Source organism: Emys orbicularis, chromosome 1 (genome assembly GCF_028017835.1).
Source record: "Emys orbicularis isolate rEmyOrb1 chromosome 1, rEmyOrb1.hap1, whole genome shotgun sequence".
NCBI classification, from domain to species: domain Eukaryota; kingdom Metazoa; phylum Chordata; order Testudines; family Emydidae; genus Emys; species Emys orbicularis.
In genome coordinates this window covers 78,660,307-78,678,773 of record NC_088683.1, presented here as the reverse complement: position 1 = coordinate 78,678,773, position 18,467 = coordinate 78,660,307, and the positions used below count along the sequence as shown (strand labels likewise).

General features: G+C 42.5%; 1 protein-coding gene across 1 annotated transcript in view; it reads right to left on the bottom strand.

Annotated features, from left to right (window-relative positions):
- The window catches only part of TMTC2 (transmembrane O-mannosyltransferase targeting cadherins 2), a 359,943-nt gene extending 355,650 nt beyond the window's left edge, over window positions 1–4,293 (bottom strand). The window contains exon 1 of the mRNA XM_065423466.1: window positions 4,211–4,293. Within this exon, the coding sequence (XP_065279538.1) occupies window positions 4,211–4,293 (83 nt within the window). The remainder of the gene's footprint in view (window positions 1–4,210) is intronic.
- Between the last annotated feature and the right edge of the window lie 14,174 nt (window positions 4,294–18,467).

Sequence of the window (18,467 nt, the reverse complement as noted above, 5' to 3'; positions counted from 1 at the left end):
AAAAGCAACTGTGCAAGTGTGATAGTCTAATTGCAGCAGCAGACATCTTCCCTGTCATACTGGTACATAAGTGCAATTCTCATTACCGTGAATGAGAATTTCATGTACATGACTGGAAATTAGCCCCCTTAATCTGGAAAGAAATTGGATTTAAACACACGGCAACAAACAGCAAGAAAATCTTCAACACAGCCCAGTCACGGGAATTACCTTCCCCCAATACAACTGTATCAGTTCCAACTGATTTTGCTCAGCTAAACCTGTGTTAACCAGGAATGTCAGCTCAATGTGGTATATCACAAACATTTAAGTATTACACTCCCTATTCAACTTGTTCTTTCGTATAATTTTCTCCCTATCTCCCAATGATCAACTGTCCAAATAGGGAGATAATTGGAAAAAATATTTACCTTGTTTTCTAGATGAAGAGAGGGAGTCTTTCCACATGATCTAAGCATGCAATATAGAAACATAAAGACCTTTTAGGAAAATTACAGCAGAGGGGAGGAAAAGAAACTTGCTTTTGTAAATTCTGCATGCATCATTTGAATTTTCTGGGATTAGAGGAGAATAGAAAAACAGTGGGACTCACTCCATTATACTGAACTTTGGTTTAGTTACCACTACTTCATTCAAAGTTTTCAATACCCAGTCTGAACCATAAGAAAACCAACACGTGTTCCTTCTCCTTATTAATACTCCACAGACAAGTATAGCTTTCAAGTACACTTCACATAAATTATATGGATTTATAATTAAAGGAAGGGATGTACAGATTTTCTTATTATATTTCTTAACCAAAGACTTTAAATTCATTCCATTTCAATTTAACTGGATGAATGGGGTGAGAGGGGAGAAAAATAGAAATATTGAGCCCTTTGATATAAAACAATAAAGCTTAGACTAGGTAAGTTTGTTATATCCCCATCATGCACAGTTTTCAGTATGGTATCATGAAGCCTCTAAAATATTAAGTTTTACCATAGGGAAATTGATTTTGCTATAAGAAGTTTTTACGATGCCACTTAATCTTAACCAACCTACATTAAAAAAAAATACAGAAAGCAATTACAGACACCTTTTATATAGTAAGCTTGATCATTATATATATATATATATATATATATATATATATATATATATATATATATATATATATATAAAAGAACAGATTCTGATATAATTTCAAAGTAGTGGAAAAGGAAATAGAAAAAGTTATGGTAACATGATGCCCTCCTGAAACAAACATTACAGTTGCCAGGCTTAAATGCACAATCTTGATTCACTTAAAGTTAGAAGCATGATCCATCTCCCACATGGGGTGCTGTGTCCTGCAGTTCCAGCACTGACCTCCTTATCTAGTGTTACTTTTCAAGAAGGCTCCTGTAGGGCAGTGCCATTCTGCGATTACAGTTAAAAGAACATTTTAGGTCTGAGAATCCCATTTTTAAACATGTTGATGAGCTAGGAAAAGCTATTACTAACTTGCAACATTCGTTTTTCCTGACCCTTTCAGTGTGGTAGTTGAAAATGTGCTAATTAGATGACCTATTGTACAGAAATGTCATTAATTGGAGTTCAGTGCACCCCAGTGAATTGCTATTTTTTAGTTACAACTACAAGAAGTGTTTAATTTATTTAAAAGCTAAAGACATAAACAAACCCGTATTTTAGAATTTAATTTAAACAGTGTGAGATTAATGTTAAGAGGATACCATGTGATTATCTTTTCCATTCTTTCAGAGATGGCCTGCAATTAAACATCACTAATATTTTCTAATGGTATTAAGGCACAATTATGGTAGGATCAAGAGACCTTGACCACCACATCAATAATGCTAAGTAGTATTTCAAATGACATTGCAATCTTAGCTAATTTGGACTGGCCAGTAGAAGCAAAGATTTATACCACGTCCTTAAACAACCCAGTTTTGCAATACATGCTACTTAAGTTCACATAAATACACTATTCCAAAATTCCTACAGTTCTTAAGTGTAACGGGATGGGTTCAGATAGTGTCAGTGTGTCAAAAAAATTCCCCATTTTCAGTTGAGCTAAATCAGACCTTACATTTCAAAATAGAAGAAGATTTTTTTTCTTTGTGTTTTTTAAAGGCATTTTAAAACAAACAAGAAGCACTATATAAAACTGGAGGGCTGACAAACTAGAATATTTTAACTACCACACATACCTTCTTCTAATACATGTAATTGACTTGAAGGATTAAAGTTTGAATGCTTACAGTCAAACTGTAAAGTAAACTGTTCCAGGGCTAAGATGCTGGATCACAATTGAAACTTGGTATTCAGTTTCAGTATAATAGTAGGAACCCTCGAAAAAAGGGGTTTATTCTGGAAACTGTGGTAGACCTTAACTGTGGCAGGTGCACTGTTATACTCTGTAAGAGAATGCAAGAAAATTCCAAATTCAATAATTAATTGACTCCAGTACAGAGACTATTTCCCAAGGCAATTGACTAATCAAAGCCATAACTGATCCTTTCCCTTCCCATTAATGTGCCTGAAAGTTTGGAACAAGTTATCTAGCAATAGCTCTGCCTTAGTCATTTCCCCCTCTCAATCTTGCCCCTCACACACCCTAGCTAAATGAAAGCTCCAAAAGGTTAATACCCTTATAGACTCCAGCTAGAAATGTTTGTTGCCTATCAATGTACATATGAAACATGAATCACTGACCTATACGTTATATACACATATATTCACTTTTTAAGTTTGGCTAGGACTCCGACATACTGCGGTGGCCAGTTACTACTAGATAGGAGGATTCAAGCAGCATCGCTTCCACATAAAGCCACTCTGCCGAATCCCAATCACCAGCTCACCCTAACCCAGAGGATTAATTCACTTTCCAAAGCAGAGAGAGGCTGATGAAAAGCTGTCAAAGTAAATCTATGCTCACTTTTTGGATGGTTCAATTTCAATGGAGCATGAAACACCCCAGGACGGTTAATAAGTTTAGCCAGGCGTGCTGTTCTCCCTAATATATTTTAATTATGCATCTGTTTTAATTGTAATCAGATTAAGTCACCGGAAAAGGCACAAATTGGAATGTTCCCTAATTGCTAATGGAGCTTTTCATCAGTTTCTAAACACAAGTACATTTAGGAAAGAAATAGGTAGAGACACCAGCACAACCATGACATTTTCCAGCAATCGATGCAGTTTCTTTGACAACACAGTTCAGGTCTCATTAGCTGCCCAAACTAACCCGAATGCAAAAGACAACTTCAAGCCCCAGGGACTTCATCTTTGCTAATTAGCATAAAGGAATGTTGAACACACAAACTAAAGCTGCACAATGAAAATGAAAACTAAATGCGTTTAGAAGCGCTGCTCATCAGATCTTCAGCGGGCACTGCACACACACGCAGTATGCACTTGCAATAAGTACAGTGCAAAGTTAAAGCAGCGGAGTCTGTGTGTGTGTGTGTGCTCTCTGTCAAATGCTCCGGAAATCGGATTGTCACAGAAACAAGAGGAATCACTGGAGGGAAGAGATCTATTACGGAGACCTGGGGGGGGGGGGGTTAATCTTCCTTCCCAGCCCAGACGTTACATCGTTTAATGGGTTTTTGTTATACTAAGTAAAATATATACACACACATGCAAACACAAACAGTAACATATATACACACACAACGTTCATGCACTCAATGCCCACCGAGCAGAGATTTCCTTTCCCAAAACTTAAGCGCTTGCAAACGGGGGGGGGGGGGTCAGAGAAAGTCGCAGTTTGTTAGGACACACAGCAGCTCGCCTTGCCCCCCGCCCACACCGCTTTTCTGTTCTCTCTTCTTGCTGTTTAATTCCCTGTTTAGAATAAACAAACTTGATCTACACGAGTCCTGACAGCGGGGCAGCTTGGGCATTAGAGGGCTGGTCTATGGCAGGCACCGAACAATGCTAGCTAGGCAAAAAAGTGGCGAGGGATGCATTTAACGCTGAAGATGCCGCAGACTAAGGATCTGCCTAACCCTGCTATCAACAGGTGAGCGCGTCCCCTCCGCCCTGGCCCCGCCAGGGAGCCCGGACAGGAGCTGTGTTCGCGCCTGCGGAAGGCGCTTGGAGCAGAGGAGGCTCCGCCAGCGCTGAGCCGCGGGGGCTGCTGCCCAAGTTCTTCTCAGACCCCCGCGCTCTCCTGGGGCTCCCGGTGCGGCCAGGCTGCACGGCTCCCCCCCGCACCACCTACCTGTCATCGTAGCAGAAATCCGCCCCCAGGGTGTTGAGATACAGGACGAGCCCCAGGGCGCCGCTCACCAACTCTGCGATCATCTCTCCTCCGCCTCCTTCCCCTGCCGCCGCCGCTGCTGCTCCGGAACCGGGGCAGCGGCAAAAAGCATCCACCCCCGTTCCCCTCACTTCTTCCTCCTCCCCGCCCGGCTCCGGCCACTTCTCGGCTCCGGGCTCAGCTCGGCGCGCCCCGCATCCTCCTCCTCGCCCTCGGGCAGCAGCAGGAGCCGCGCTCCGCACCGGCGGCAGCCGCAGGTTTATTGTTCCCGGCTCCTCGCTCTCCGCTTCTCCCCTTAACCCATGGCAGCTCGGGGAGCGCCGGGGAGAGGGAACCGGAGCAGCCGCTGCTCTTCCTCCGCCCGCCGCCCGGGGTGCCTGTGCCGCCAACCCGGGCGCAGCTCAGTCACTCTTCATTGGCTCCAGCCAAAGCCCCCCTCGCTGCTGAACTGAGAGAGCCGCTGCCGAGGCTCTGGGAGCACCCGCGTGGGGCTCTCCCCGAGCTCCCACCGCGCGTGCGTGCCACCCTCCTCCGGCCCGCCCCTTCCCCGCCTCTCTCCCCTCCCCGCCCCCCTCTTCTTTCACCTTCAATTTCACACTGAGAGACGCTGAGATAGCGAGGGCTCGGCTGGCACCAGCTTGCCACAACTCCCCCCCCTCCGCCCCCCAGTATAAATAAGCTGGAAATTCAACAATAGGAAGCGAGCCTGGGCCGTTTGTGGGGGAAGAGAAGGAGGATCCTTTAGCTTTCACCGGCCTGACTTGGGTCTCTGGGATGCACCCAGGAGCCTGTGATCGAGCTTGCGCTGTGTGTGGGTAACGTTTAGCGGCACGCTCTGCCCGTCGTTAAAACTGCAAAACAACGATGGCCCTATAGAAAGCCCTAGCAGGCTGCGTGCACGAAAGCCTGAAAGCTCCGCGCACATGTGGAGGGGTGCGGCGGGAGTGGAAATCAGAGATTAGCTGTGTGCTGGGAACCCGGCGGTGGGAACAAGTCATGCACGGAAACGCTCTTCAATCATTCACGGGACAGGGAGGGATGGCAACATGAAAAGGGTGCGGGTCCGCAAAGGGTTTGCTAACGTTGCCTCCGTTTGACACCGACCGATCCCCCGTTTCAATGTGTTTCTGAAAGGTTTCCATGAAGTGGCACATCATGCGGTCCCTGAGGAGTGGGAAGCTGCACATCCAGCCGTATGCAATACGTTGGGGAGCTTTGAACAAGTTTTATTGCCCCTCTATCATTATTTTACGCAGTTCTCTCCAGCCTCCCGATGGATTAAGTCCATTAAGACCTCTCTCAGAGGCTGTGCTTGAGGTGCTCTTGTGAAGCCTACCGCTGTGTCACAAACATCCCTACTGCTTTGCTGCAGGCGTGTCGGCATCACCGGGAGCAGTCATTGCAGACGTGAGGGTCTGGTGCGGGCTGTACAGCGTATTAAAGCGTTGAGGGGGCCTTATTGAACCCACTACTGGGAGGTACCGGCTGGGGGTTAGAGGTCCGACTGCCGCTCAGAGTACAGCACCTAGATCAGGAGTCGGCAACCTTTCAGAAGTGGTGTGCTGAGTCTTCATTTATTCACTCTAATTTAAGGTTTCGGGTGCCAGTAATACATTTTAATGTTTTTAGAAGGTCTCTTTCTATTAGTCTATAATATATAACTAAACTATTGTTGTATATAAAGTAAACAACGTTTTAAAAATGTTTAAGAAGCTTCATTTAAAATTAAATTAAAATGCAGAGCCCCCCGGACTGGTGGCCAGGACCCGGGCAGTGAGAGTGCCACTAAAAATCAGCTCGCATGCCACCTTTGGCATGCTTGCCATAGGTTGCCTACCCCTGGCCTAGATCTTGCATGCTCAGCTGCCAAAAAGAACCTTGCCTCCAAAAATCAGCTGGAAACCTATTTTATATACCTGCCCAGACAATCCTGGTCAGCTCTACATAGTATATCTCTGTAACAAGATGATTGAGTTCAGACACAGCTCCTCTGTGAACCATCCCAACAAATCCTGCATAAAAGACAAGGTAATGACTGCTGGGCCATAGCAGCAGAAACATCTTGTCAACTCTATCCAGAAAGGATATATGAATGGCTGGGATTTTCCCCCAAAGAGGCAGGGGGGGACTACTGGCTGGAAGAGAGGAGGTCCTGCAAGGAAACCCTGGGAACAACCAAGCCTGGGGATAAAGTTTAGCTGAGGTTGATCTCTAATTTTTATTTGAGTTACTACTAAAGCCACAGCCTGGATAATTCAGTGGCAGAGGGAGCATAAAAAGCCGCCTACCTTTGAGTAGACTGCATGAGGTGTAGGCAGCAGCTGTCCCTACTCTCCTGAAGGTGCACAGTTTCCCACTGAGGCTTTATAGGCTTCACCCCCTACTTAGCAGGAGTAGACTGCACTTACAAGGGTGTACAGTGCCTGTGCAACTGGAATGCAGTGCAGTAGCTGTGTGGGTGCCAGGGTATTAAGAGAAGGTGGATGAGGTACTATCTTTTATAAAAACAATGAGAAGTCTGGTGGCACCTTAAAGACTAACAGATTTATTTGGGCATAAGCTTTCGTGGGTAAAAAACCCACTTCTTCCTGCTAAAAACCCACTTCTTCAGCCTGAAGAAGTGGTTTTTTTGCCCATGAAAGCTTATGCCCAAATAAATCTGTTAGTCTTTAAGGTGCCACCAGACTCCTTGTTGTTTTTGTGGATACAGACTAACACAGCTACCCCTCTGATATCTTTTATTGGACCAACTTCTGTTAGTGAAAGAGACAAGCTTTGGATATACACAGAGCTCTTCTTCAGGTCTTGTGTAGCTCTAAAGCTTATCTCTCACACCAACAGAAGTTGGTCCAATAAAATATATTACCTCACACACCTTCTCTGTGCAACTGGAAGGCATTTTGCTTTTCCAATGCATCATTGTATCAATAAAGGACAAGGGCTATTGTAAAGAGTTTTCTTAGCTGGGTGAAATGTGGTTAACACGATCACACAGCTGAATGTGTCTGACACCTGAAGCTTTACATGTCATGTCAGCTACAGGATTCCACACACAAGAAAATGCTGTGGCCCAGCAGATGAAGCAGCCGGTGCAGTGACTTTGCTACAGGGCTCTACAAGACTCTACTTGGAGACATAGGCTGTTTGCCTAACTCAGGAAATAACCCCGCAGAAGAGAAATAACAGCATGGATAGAGTGCTAGGAGAGTTGCTTCTGTTGCTCAGTTGGTTAAAAATAGTGAATGCACTGGTGTTATTAATTACATTCTGATATATTTTACCATATGATCAGGAAATGTCAGATAATTCATTCTGACTCACAGTAGGCTTACTATGTGACGTGATAATCAAAAGGTATGTGGCAAGGTAATTTAGGAATTCACTTCCGACACCAAGCAGCCACTTCCAAAATAACCTTTTTTTCAAGAAAGTCACATTGTCACTGACTCTGCTATCATGGGGAATAGAAGAAGAAGGTTGTAACAACACATATTAATAACAGTAATTGTGAAGATGACTAGAGTTTATGCAACCTAAAAAATACTCTATTGTATAGCTTAGTAGGCACATTTATATGCTTTATTGTGAATACAGTTGAGCACAATTAATTTAACAGCTTTAGCACCAACGTGGAAATCTTTTCTTCTGATAAAATGTAAAAGGACTCTGAGCTATTGTGTTTCAATATATTTCACCTAAACCATGCCTGGAAGATAAAGCTGGGGCACAGCATGTAGAAAAGCACATGCCTGTCACAGTGACAGATTTGGTTATTCGGTCGCTGACTTTGATACCATGGTGATGAGTGTGGTATAAAACCAAAGATAGATTTGAATAGACACTTCAGAGTCTACACACCATGCTGAGCAATGGCTTTCAGAAAATATTTGTGCCAACTCCTTTGGACCAGAGGAAGAATAGAAAGACTGAGCCCTGAAAAGTTCTAATGATTTTGCATTTAATGGACCAGTTGAAGTATTAAATGGCAATACAAATATTGTCAAAATGTGTCTATATCCGTATTTTATCGATTGTTACACCCATGCACAGACAATTAGGTGTTGCAACATATTATGCATAATTCTGAACAACACAGCGTAGTTTGCATACCACTCAGCTGTGTTATTACTATTTAACATCAATGATAAATAGATTGTTCTAAAAAAAGTAACCAAATTAATTGGAATACTTAAATGAAGGAGTGTACTGGGAAGTTTGGAACACTGTCAGTAAATCACTTAATGTTCTTGTAATTCTCTCTCAATAAAGCTAATGTTAAAAGAATATATAGTGCACAGGTTAAGAAAAGAATGTCTGTACATCTGGGCATAGTGCTTAGTTTATCCACAAATACAAAGTTTGTTTTTAAAGTCATAAGATACATATAGTACATAATCAGCAATAACCCAAATTTGGGTGAATACATTTAAGAATACAGTTTAGATATTAGCATCCAAGTATTCAGGTACAAACATGTCTGAAATTTGTGTCTCACGTGCAAATAAGTAGTACATCTTCCCAACCTTCACAACTTCCCTTTCAGCCATTCCATCCATTGATAAAGAAGTAGATTTATATTTCTGGGCAGTTGTGGTCCAAATCAAATAAACCATTTATTGGTTATGTTTTGAGTAATAGTTCTAAAAATCTCTTTACATTTCACACAATGGAATTAATCATTTTGGGGATTTATAAAATATCTTTTTCCCCCGTTGATTGGCTAATTGGGGAGTGAATATACTGAAAAATTACAACACTATACAAATTAGCTAGATCAAGTAAGATGAGGAACTGCTAAACTCATTATAATCAAAATCTAGGACCAGACTGTGAACACTTCACAAGCAATTGCATTAACATCAATGGAATTACTTTTGTCAGAAACTGCTTATTGAGGTGAGCAACAGGTTCACAATCTGGCCCTTAATTTACCTACAGAAGAAGATGGAGTGTGGAAAACAGTTTTAACCAAATGCCTTTCTCAAAATCACTCGGGTTCACAGATATAGAGCTGCTTAATGTTATGGACTTTTGGGGGGGGGAGGGGGTATCTTAGCATGTGGCTTCCTGACATGTTGACAGGATCCCATTCATTCTCAAGGGAATCAGCTTCATTGTCTTTCTTCTTTTAATCATTCTGTAATAGTAATAATAAAATTATTAAGAAAAGCAAACCCATTTCACAACCATAAAACAGTAAAATCTAGTGGAAATCTGTAAGAAAAAGGACAGTGTAAATTGCCATCTATATAAACAAAATATGCAATGAACTTATATTAATAACAGAAAGAGATTCAGCAAGGATTTCAATAGAGTAACTTTTATAGGAAGCATATTTCCAGGAGACACCAATTCCTACTTTAGATCAGTCAGTGGAGCTAGAGTATTGCTGCAGAATTGATACATTCATGGAGGAAGAGAGAGAAAAAACATTTTTAGCTTTAGATAATGTAATTACACGCAATCATGCAGCTTCACTCTGCCCTCTCTGGTAAGAACCAAGCATGGTAAAGGAAGGTTTCTACCTCTTTAGAGATAGATAGATAGATAGATAGATAGATAAGTGTTAGCTCCTAACAGCTATGAAGAAAAATGATTAGCTATTTTACTGAAAAATAGGGACTTAGGCTGGGATTCACAAAGGGACTTCGGTGTTGGAATGCTGAGTGTAACAGCACCTAACTTTTAGGCACCCAGAAAATCACAGGAACAACACTGTGATCCACAAAGTCGAGTCAGATGTTTAAGCTCCCTATACAATGAATGGGGAGAGATAGGCACCTAAGAATGTGATCCACAAAAGACAGCACACTGGGGGGGCAGCCACCTAAATTAGCCAATGGGAGATGCCTACCAGAGGATTGTGTGCTAAGCCCTGCCCCTCTCTCAGAGCCAGGCACCGACCTACATCCAGGCAGCAGGGAGATACCTATCTCTGCTTTTGATCCACAAACAGGAACCAACCACAGGACCAGTACAGCCATTGGGCCAAAGAGAGTGAGAGAGCGAGAATGACTCTAGTGTTTAAGGCCCTCCCATGGGACGTGGGAGACCCCGTGTCCAGTCCCCCTGCTCCAATCATTATTTATCCACAGTGGAACAGCTTCAACATGAGAGACTGAGGAAAGCCCACATCAAAATATCCCATAGCTCAGTGGTTAGAGCCCTCTCCTGGGAAGTGGGAGACCTTCATTCAAATCTTTTTTTCCCTCCCCTGGCAGAGAGGGGGGAATTGAACCTGGGTCTCCCACATCCCAGGCAAATGAGCTAAGCACTGATGTAAAAGTTATAAGGTCAACACCATCACCTCCTTTTCTGACATGATTCTGAATGGAACCTGATCCAGTAGGCAGCCTCTTAGGATACCTACTGGATTGGGCCCCACACACAATGTAGGTGGCGGTACACCTATCTTCCTCAATTTGTGAATCTCTCTGACGTTTAAATGGGAGATAGGCATTTAGATGCTCAAAAGGAGGCAGCAGTGCACATGCCCAGAGATGGAAAAATAGGCACCTAGCAAATTTTTACTTTGAAAACGTAGGTGCTGCATGAGTTTAGGCATCTACAGGGTTTGGCAGGAGTTTTGTGGATTGTAGTGCAGCTGAAACTGGGACTTGGGCACCTAAGCCCAAGATTTATCCACCTTTGTGGATCTGGGCCTTATTTGCTGCAATCCTAATAAGTTTCTCAATTTGAAAATCCTAAATACTTTGTGGGTCAGCTTTTCTTTTTGATTAGCTCATTTAATTCACTCTAATAGCTACAACACAATACAACCTGAAGATATTTGAACACAGAGAGCTAAAATCTGGGTGAGGATATTTCCCTTTCTCAATATACTTTGTATCCTCAGAAATGTGCTATTTCTAATTATTTAGCGGTCTCAAAGCTATGCTAGACCATGTGTAAACCACATGATCCTATGTACCAAGGATTCTTGACTGAAGTATTCTAAAGTTTCACCACACCTGGGAATCTATCCCTTTTGATCTAGTTATAACATGCAGAAGGAAATACAATTTTTAGGAAGTCCTTACAATTGAGTCACTTAAAATAACCTCTCAGCCATTGGCTTAAACTTGAAACTTACTCCACTCACACGCATAGTCTAACTAGTCAATGGAGAGAAAATGAAGGGCAAGATCATAGCCTAAATTTGAACTAACAGCTTTATTAGCATATTTCAATAAAGGATTGTTCTGAGAATTCAGGAAGACTGTGTGGATTTAGGAGATACTCCAGGGTGGGATAAAATTATTTAAGGCTACATCCCGGCCTGGTCTAAGCATAAGGGGGACTAAGACATTCATCCTCAAAAGCTGGTGTGGCCTCCTCACATTTCTGCTGCACAGAGAGAGGCAGAAGCAGGGGTGGCATGCTCTGTACTTCCATTCCACATATGTGGGTGTAGAGAAGGCATAGAAGGGTGGGGAGTGGGCAGAGCCAAGGCTGAGATGAAGCAATAGGACTGCTAATCTGCTAGTGGTATAAGCAAGTAGCAGATTACTTCCCCCTGGAGGAATCATGCCACTCTGAATGCATATACTTTTGGTGTGAACACTCATACATGAGAATGTAGCATTTGGGGCCTGTTGATACTCACAGGACTCTCAAGTTCACTATGCTCACTATCCTCACATAGTTCATGTCTACACAGGGAAATTACACCAATTTGTTTGTTCACTCTAGGTTGAGTGATTTAACTATATCAAACTGAAGTGCATCCATACCACTTTGTTTGCCAGCTTAAGGAACTTTCCTTATTAATCATTGCATCCATAAAGCTCTCCACTTGTTCAAAGTAACCACTCAGCATTCAGGGCAGATATACCACGGTGCAATACTCTACTGCTAAGCTCTGTGATTTTTCTCAAAGTGCACTTTGGGAACTACAGAAATTCTGCCAAACTAGCAAACTCCCATGATTCCTCTCTTGGCATCCATTAACTTTGCTAGTGCCGTTTTTGAACTGCTGTCAGGCAGTATAGGGAACACACTTCTGTGATCTGTGACATGACAGTCATCAATACAAACAGAATGATGCATATGTCTTTTGCAGTCATGCGGGCAGATGGATTTGGCTCGGTGGTTCCATAGGCCTTTTTATACAGTGGCAGCATAGCTAATGGAGGAAGAGGCAACTGAACAGTTAGTTCTACAAGGCATTTATCTAGAGCAGCTTTATTCAATGGAGCACTTGCTTCTAAGCTTGGTCAACTAGCAGTGAGTGGTGGGAGAGAGCAGTGATGTAGAACTGGGATGACCAGCAGTGACAGCAGAACTGCAGGATGACAAAGGCCACTTTCCTAGAAATCTACACAGAGCTTATCCTGGAGCTGCAATGGCCAAACACAAGCATGAGAGTTCCCTTCAGCATGGAGAAGCATGGTGCCATCACCATCCAGAAGTTCATCACCCCTGATTACTACTGGTCAGTAACTAACCAGTTTGGCATCTCATAAAGCCTGACGGAGTACATGAGATTATTGACAGCTTTGCACAGATGGGGTTCCTGGACTGTAGATGGACTGCTGATGGGACACATGTCCATTCTATACCTGATACATCAGATCAAAGACTTTATAAACAGGAAGAGGTCTTTCTCCATGGTGCTACAAGACCTGGTTGATCACTGTGTAAAAGTCACCAATATTAATATAGGGTGGCCTTGAGTTATCCATGATGCCAGGATGTTTAGAAACTCGGGCCTGTTTGCAGAACTGAGCGAGGGAGTTTTTGCTGCCCTGAAAACTATGGACATTAGTGGAGTTATTAAGTCTTTCACTAGATAATCGGACCAGAGAAAGGAGTGGTTGAATTTTACTATGAGCAGTTGCAGAATGTCAGTGGAGTGTGCATTTGGAAGACTGAAGGAGAGTGGTGGCAGTGCCTTTTTGATAAAACAAGATGTTTCTCATCATTATGTGCCCCATGGGATAAGTGTTTGCTGTATTTAGCACAACACGCTTGAGAGCAATGAAGAGATCTTGGAAGATGGTGGTGGGGATGCTAATGTGCTAGCACCGTCTAGTAGGGAGGGGGGATGCTATTATAATTCCTCCATTATCAACCTTTTGAAGCCACTCCTCTGGAGAGGTACACATATACTAGATCTAACTGGATTCCCAGGGGACCAACAGACTAAAACAGTTTTTGGATAAATAGCCTGGTTTGAAAGGGACCTCATTCTTAAGGTAGGGTTGGAAAGATTAGGCCTACTGAGACCTCATATAACTGAGGACTTGTTCTAAACTGAAGCTGCGATGAACTGGTAAACACAAAGAATTCCCTGGGATGGAGGGGTTTGAAGGCCTGCTTCTGCCAGAATCTATGTTAAGGTTGGGGTTACTTCTGGTAAGCTTAGTAGCATGCATGTAGGCTCCTTTATTGTTTTTAATATGCTTGCTCTGCAATTCTTTTTACCTTAAATATAGTAGGTTTGCATAGGAAGTGCTCTGTGGTGCCTTATAACTGTTACAATTACCACTGTTAGCCATCTCTGAAGAAGGAGCAAGAAGGTGTCCTTGGACAACCTGTCTGTGCTGGGAAATACACAGTGAAGGAAGGGAAATGTGCAGCCTGGAAATACCCTGGTCAGAAGCGAGAGGGATATGTGCCTCCACCCAATAGAGGCAACAGCTAGGGGGCTGGAAACTGAAAGTAGGTCCCCTTGCTGGAGCACTAAGGGGAAAACAGGTGCTGTTGCCCTGAACTGTGATGGGGGTGGGGGGGAAGGGATGTAATGCCATGTATGAGTTCAACTGTACCTCAGTGAAATTTTGTCAGCTGAGCTGTAGCTAGATGGATTTATTGAGCTGTCACATATCAGGATGCAGTCCAGACCAGTGAGAGGGTGTGTCACCACCTACCTCAGAACCCTGGGTGCCTCACAATGCTTTGCTGTTTTAACTCCCAAACTGGGTTGCTCACAAAAAGCCTACCAGAATGCAGGTCACACCCCAAGTGTGTATAGCTACAGCCTTGGCCCAGCAGCACTGACCCCAGCAACCTGTCAACAACACTCCAATCACACTCTAGCTTCCACCAGCCCTTGTTACTACTTATAGGTGGCCCCAACTAGCTCCAATCTTGAATTTTCCCCAAAGCATGTGTTCTGCACTGCTCAGCCCTCTCCTGGACAGTTCAGATATTAGAGGTTCATTGCGCTTGTAAGGGGTCAATATACAACAGTTAGCTATTTTAACTGGAGTTACCAAACAGTTCAGGTTACACTCCACACTGGATTAGTTTTGATTTAAAAAAAATTTATTTAACTAAAAAGAGATAGATTTTAAGTGAGTGCAAGTACAGGGTATTAAAGTCAGAAATGGTTATAAGAGAAATAAGGATAGAACGTTTTCCAGTAGCTAAAACTTAACAAGCTAGACTTGGTTCAAGGTAAAATCCTTACCACAGATTCCCAGCAACATTGCTGATCAAATTCTCAGGTCAGGATCCTCCCACAGTCAAAGGGAGGGTTCCTTTGTCTTCTTAGGTAGAAGAGAGAGAGAGAGAGATGTTTTGGGGTGTTTTTGCCTCTCACTTTCATAGTCCAATCACCCTTGGAAGTGGATTATTCTGAGGATTACCTTTCAAAGCAAAAATTTATTCAAACAGTAAAGAAGGTGAAGTGGATCCTGGTGGTAAAGGTGGTTCCATGCTCTTTCTTCTCCCCTCTGTATGCTGAAATGCAGATTTGCCTTGTCTCCTGCCATTTCCCCCTCTTGCAGTCTCAAGCAGTCTGTTTACTACTTCTATGTAAATTGAGATAAATACACATTCCTTTGTTTAGGATAGACCTGCTTAACAACTTTGACTAGTCAGGACTGTGTGGGTTTGAACCTGTGCTAATATCATCATACAGGGGAATTCATAACTTTACATATAATATTGCTACATACATTTCACCATGATAATATTGACCAGCAAGTTATTACTTTTCAGATGATATCTCACAAGGCATATTTTGTACAAAGATTATTATAATGGTGCATAGGGGTGAATACAGGGGTGCTTTCAGTCACAGTCCCCATGTAGACAAGGCCTCAGTCATTCAAATGTCTGCAGAAAAGAGGACAAGAAAGAGCACAAGTACAGCCGTAGCTAGTTCACTCAAAAATGTAGTATATAATCAGAGAAGTACATTTGTAATGTTCAGCTAACTCTATCAGCTGAGAAACAAGTGAAAAAAAATGATAAAAAAAGAATTATGAAACTAGCTACTGTAAATAATTCAGCTGATTACACAAATGCCATGCACCTAACATGGGTATAATAAAATGAAAATGTATTTCCTCTTCAGCTGGGCAAATTAAGTCATTGTATCCCATAAATTGCTTCTGCTGTCCTCTTGCATAGCCAGAAGTTTTTTAGCCATATGTTCCAGGGTTGCTCTTCCATCACATTCCCTTTGGCTGTGACAAGGCCCTGAACTCACCCAGCCTCTGGTCCTCAGTATCCAGGCAGTAAACACCATGGATCCAGCTCTTGGAGAGTCAGCCCTCTGAATGAGTCCTGTGGAAGTCCACCCCTTGCAGGGCTATCAAGATCCAACAGAAAAAGAAACAAAAAAGAGCTAACACAAGACTGCAGCAGGCCTTCTCTTCTCTTTACAGAGCCCACAGCAGTCCACAGTCCTGTTCAGCACCCACAGGTAAGTCACTACTAATAACCCCAAAGTAACTATTCTGTATCAGGATCAAAGCAAAAACAGGCACAAATCATTCAAGTAGCTCCTGCTCTCAGCCACACTATCTCCAGGAGCTGAGGACTCTGCTCTCCTCCCAGGTCTGCCACTAGCTGAGCTGGGCTGTTCCCTTTTAGGTCCTCCCATCAGGCCTGACGCTCCTTGCTGGAGTAGAGGGGTTGGACTGATTGAGCCCAAAGCAGTTCATTAACCCTTGCCTTGCCATGTGCGGGGTTTGCGCACCCCATCACACCACGCCATGTATGAACACTCACTTACATCAGAAATATTTCAGTCAGATCGTAATTTTTCTTCCATAACTTCAGAAACATTTATCACAGACAACAATATCTGATTACTTCTGTCAGCTTCACACACATTCTCTTGCCGTTCGTGTATCTGAGCTATTGGATTGGTGCTTTAGTCATTCCTTCACCTCTGCCGTTGTCAATTAATTTGCAGCTAGATATTGTTAGCAGAGCACTAGTAATACTATTTATTTGCTGAGCTCCAAATCAGTGTGCTCATTACTGCTTGAAGTACAAGAATTTAGGTAAAGGTGTTTTTCAGTCTTGTCTGAAGGGTCAAGGACGATCATCTTGATGGCATTCCCCAACAACATTATCTATATAGGCTCCAGACTGCTGTATTAATCCATATGTATTGAAGAGCCTCGTCTTTTGAGATAGCTTGAGGTGAGAGTAGACAGACTTTTTATGTATGTTTGTTGAGATGTAGAGTTTGTGGACAGTGTAAACTTCCTAATTGCAGATTGCGATGCAGGTGTGCACCCCACACCAGCCCTGATAGAGTTAACAAGAGCCTGAGAGGCCAGGTAGGTTACCAGGCATCACCTGAGAGAGGGAGGGCCAAGGTTAATTGAGAGTGAAGCCGAGCTCGGGGATGGGCTGGACCAGCACTAGAAAGCCAAGAGGCTGAAAGCAGAAGGCTGTCTGGCAGGCATTTTCTGACCTCCGATGAAATCACTCTATAAACTGAAGAAAAGGGAATAGCAGCAGAATATGGTGATGGTGATGATGATGATGATGATGATGATGATGATATCAGCAAAAAAACAAAGCTGATGAAGGAAATAAACCAAAATGCTGTAATTGTAAAATCCCTAGCCAAAGAAACAAGCTTAGGTGATGTTAACCCTGTGAAAGTAGCTGAGTGGATTAGGAAAAGCAGAGGGGATACTGTAAGAGCTAGGAGACAGTGAGAAGTGATCTTTTAGTTGAATGTAAAAACAACTCTGATAAACTACTAAAAACTAAAATGCTAGGGAAAGATAAATTAAGTTGCCAGCTACCAAAGTATTTGACTGAAATAAAGGGGGCAATATATGGAGGGGCCATTAGAGTTGACCAATGATGAATAATCAGTTGCATAGGAGAAACTGATAAAGTGTTAGTAGACTAGGGTTTCAGTTATTCAGAACCAAACCATATATTACCCCTCCCCTAAGGAGTTATAAGTGCCAATGGAACGGGCATGCAGAGGGAAAAGAAGATGTGGTAATGTCGGGGGAGAGTATTCCTATAAAAATTGTGTAGAAGGGATAAGATCAAAGTAGTAACTGTGATGGTAATCACAGTTTGGCATATAGAGTGTATTGCTGCAAGGCAAGCTAAAGAGATACAAACCGCAAAATTTGTTATATCTTATGCGGACGCTGTGAGGAGACTCTCAAAGCATCAGGTGGAGAGGGAAGAGACAATCAGAACAGGAAAAGGGGAACTGCAGTTACAACCTCATTCTATAAAGAACACTGCGCAAGGAATAGATGATGATATACTGGTAATGAAAAAAGAAAGGTTTATTGCATTTATGATTGAAGTGATACATTATACATCACAAACTGGGGAAAAATCAGAAAAAAATGAAGTATTCATGCAATTTTGAATGAAGTTAATGGAGGAATCTGACTAGTATGGAGATCTTAGTCTTCTGTTGGAATAAGCACCGTCTGATAACACATAGTCAAGAACTAAAAGAAAATATCCTGGAAATGAAAACTAAACCAGATGACATCTGTATCCAGGAAACATGGCTGGTTGAAAAGCTCACTTTTAAAATTCCATGTTATATTGCCTTTAGACTGAAAACTAGGAAGAGGAGGAGGCAAACTATGTAACAGTAGAGAATGAAGAAGTAAGTCTAGAATATAATGCTGTTGAGATCCCAATTCAGAAGAGTAATATTTCTTTCAGGATTTATAATATCTTTAACTCATGTGGAAAACAAGAAAGTTTGGAGCTACTATGAATAGTGAAGAATGCTATAACCTAAATATATGCGGTGACCTAAATTGTGGGGAAGTAAGACAACTGATAAAAATGGTGCATGCTTAGAAAAATTCATTGATGAAGATAATCTAGTGGTTTTAAATGAGTGCACCCCAACTAGATTTAATGCAACAAATGGTATTTTTTCCTGCTTTCATCTGGGAATTATAACATCAGATATCGCAAGTAAATGCAACTGAGAAATATATAAGGAAGAAGGAAGGGGAGTGATCATTTCCCT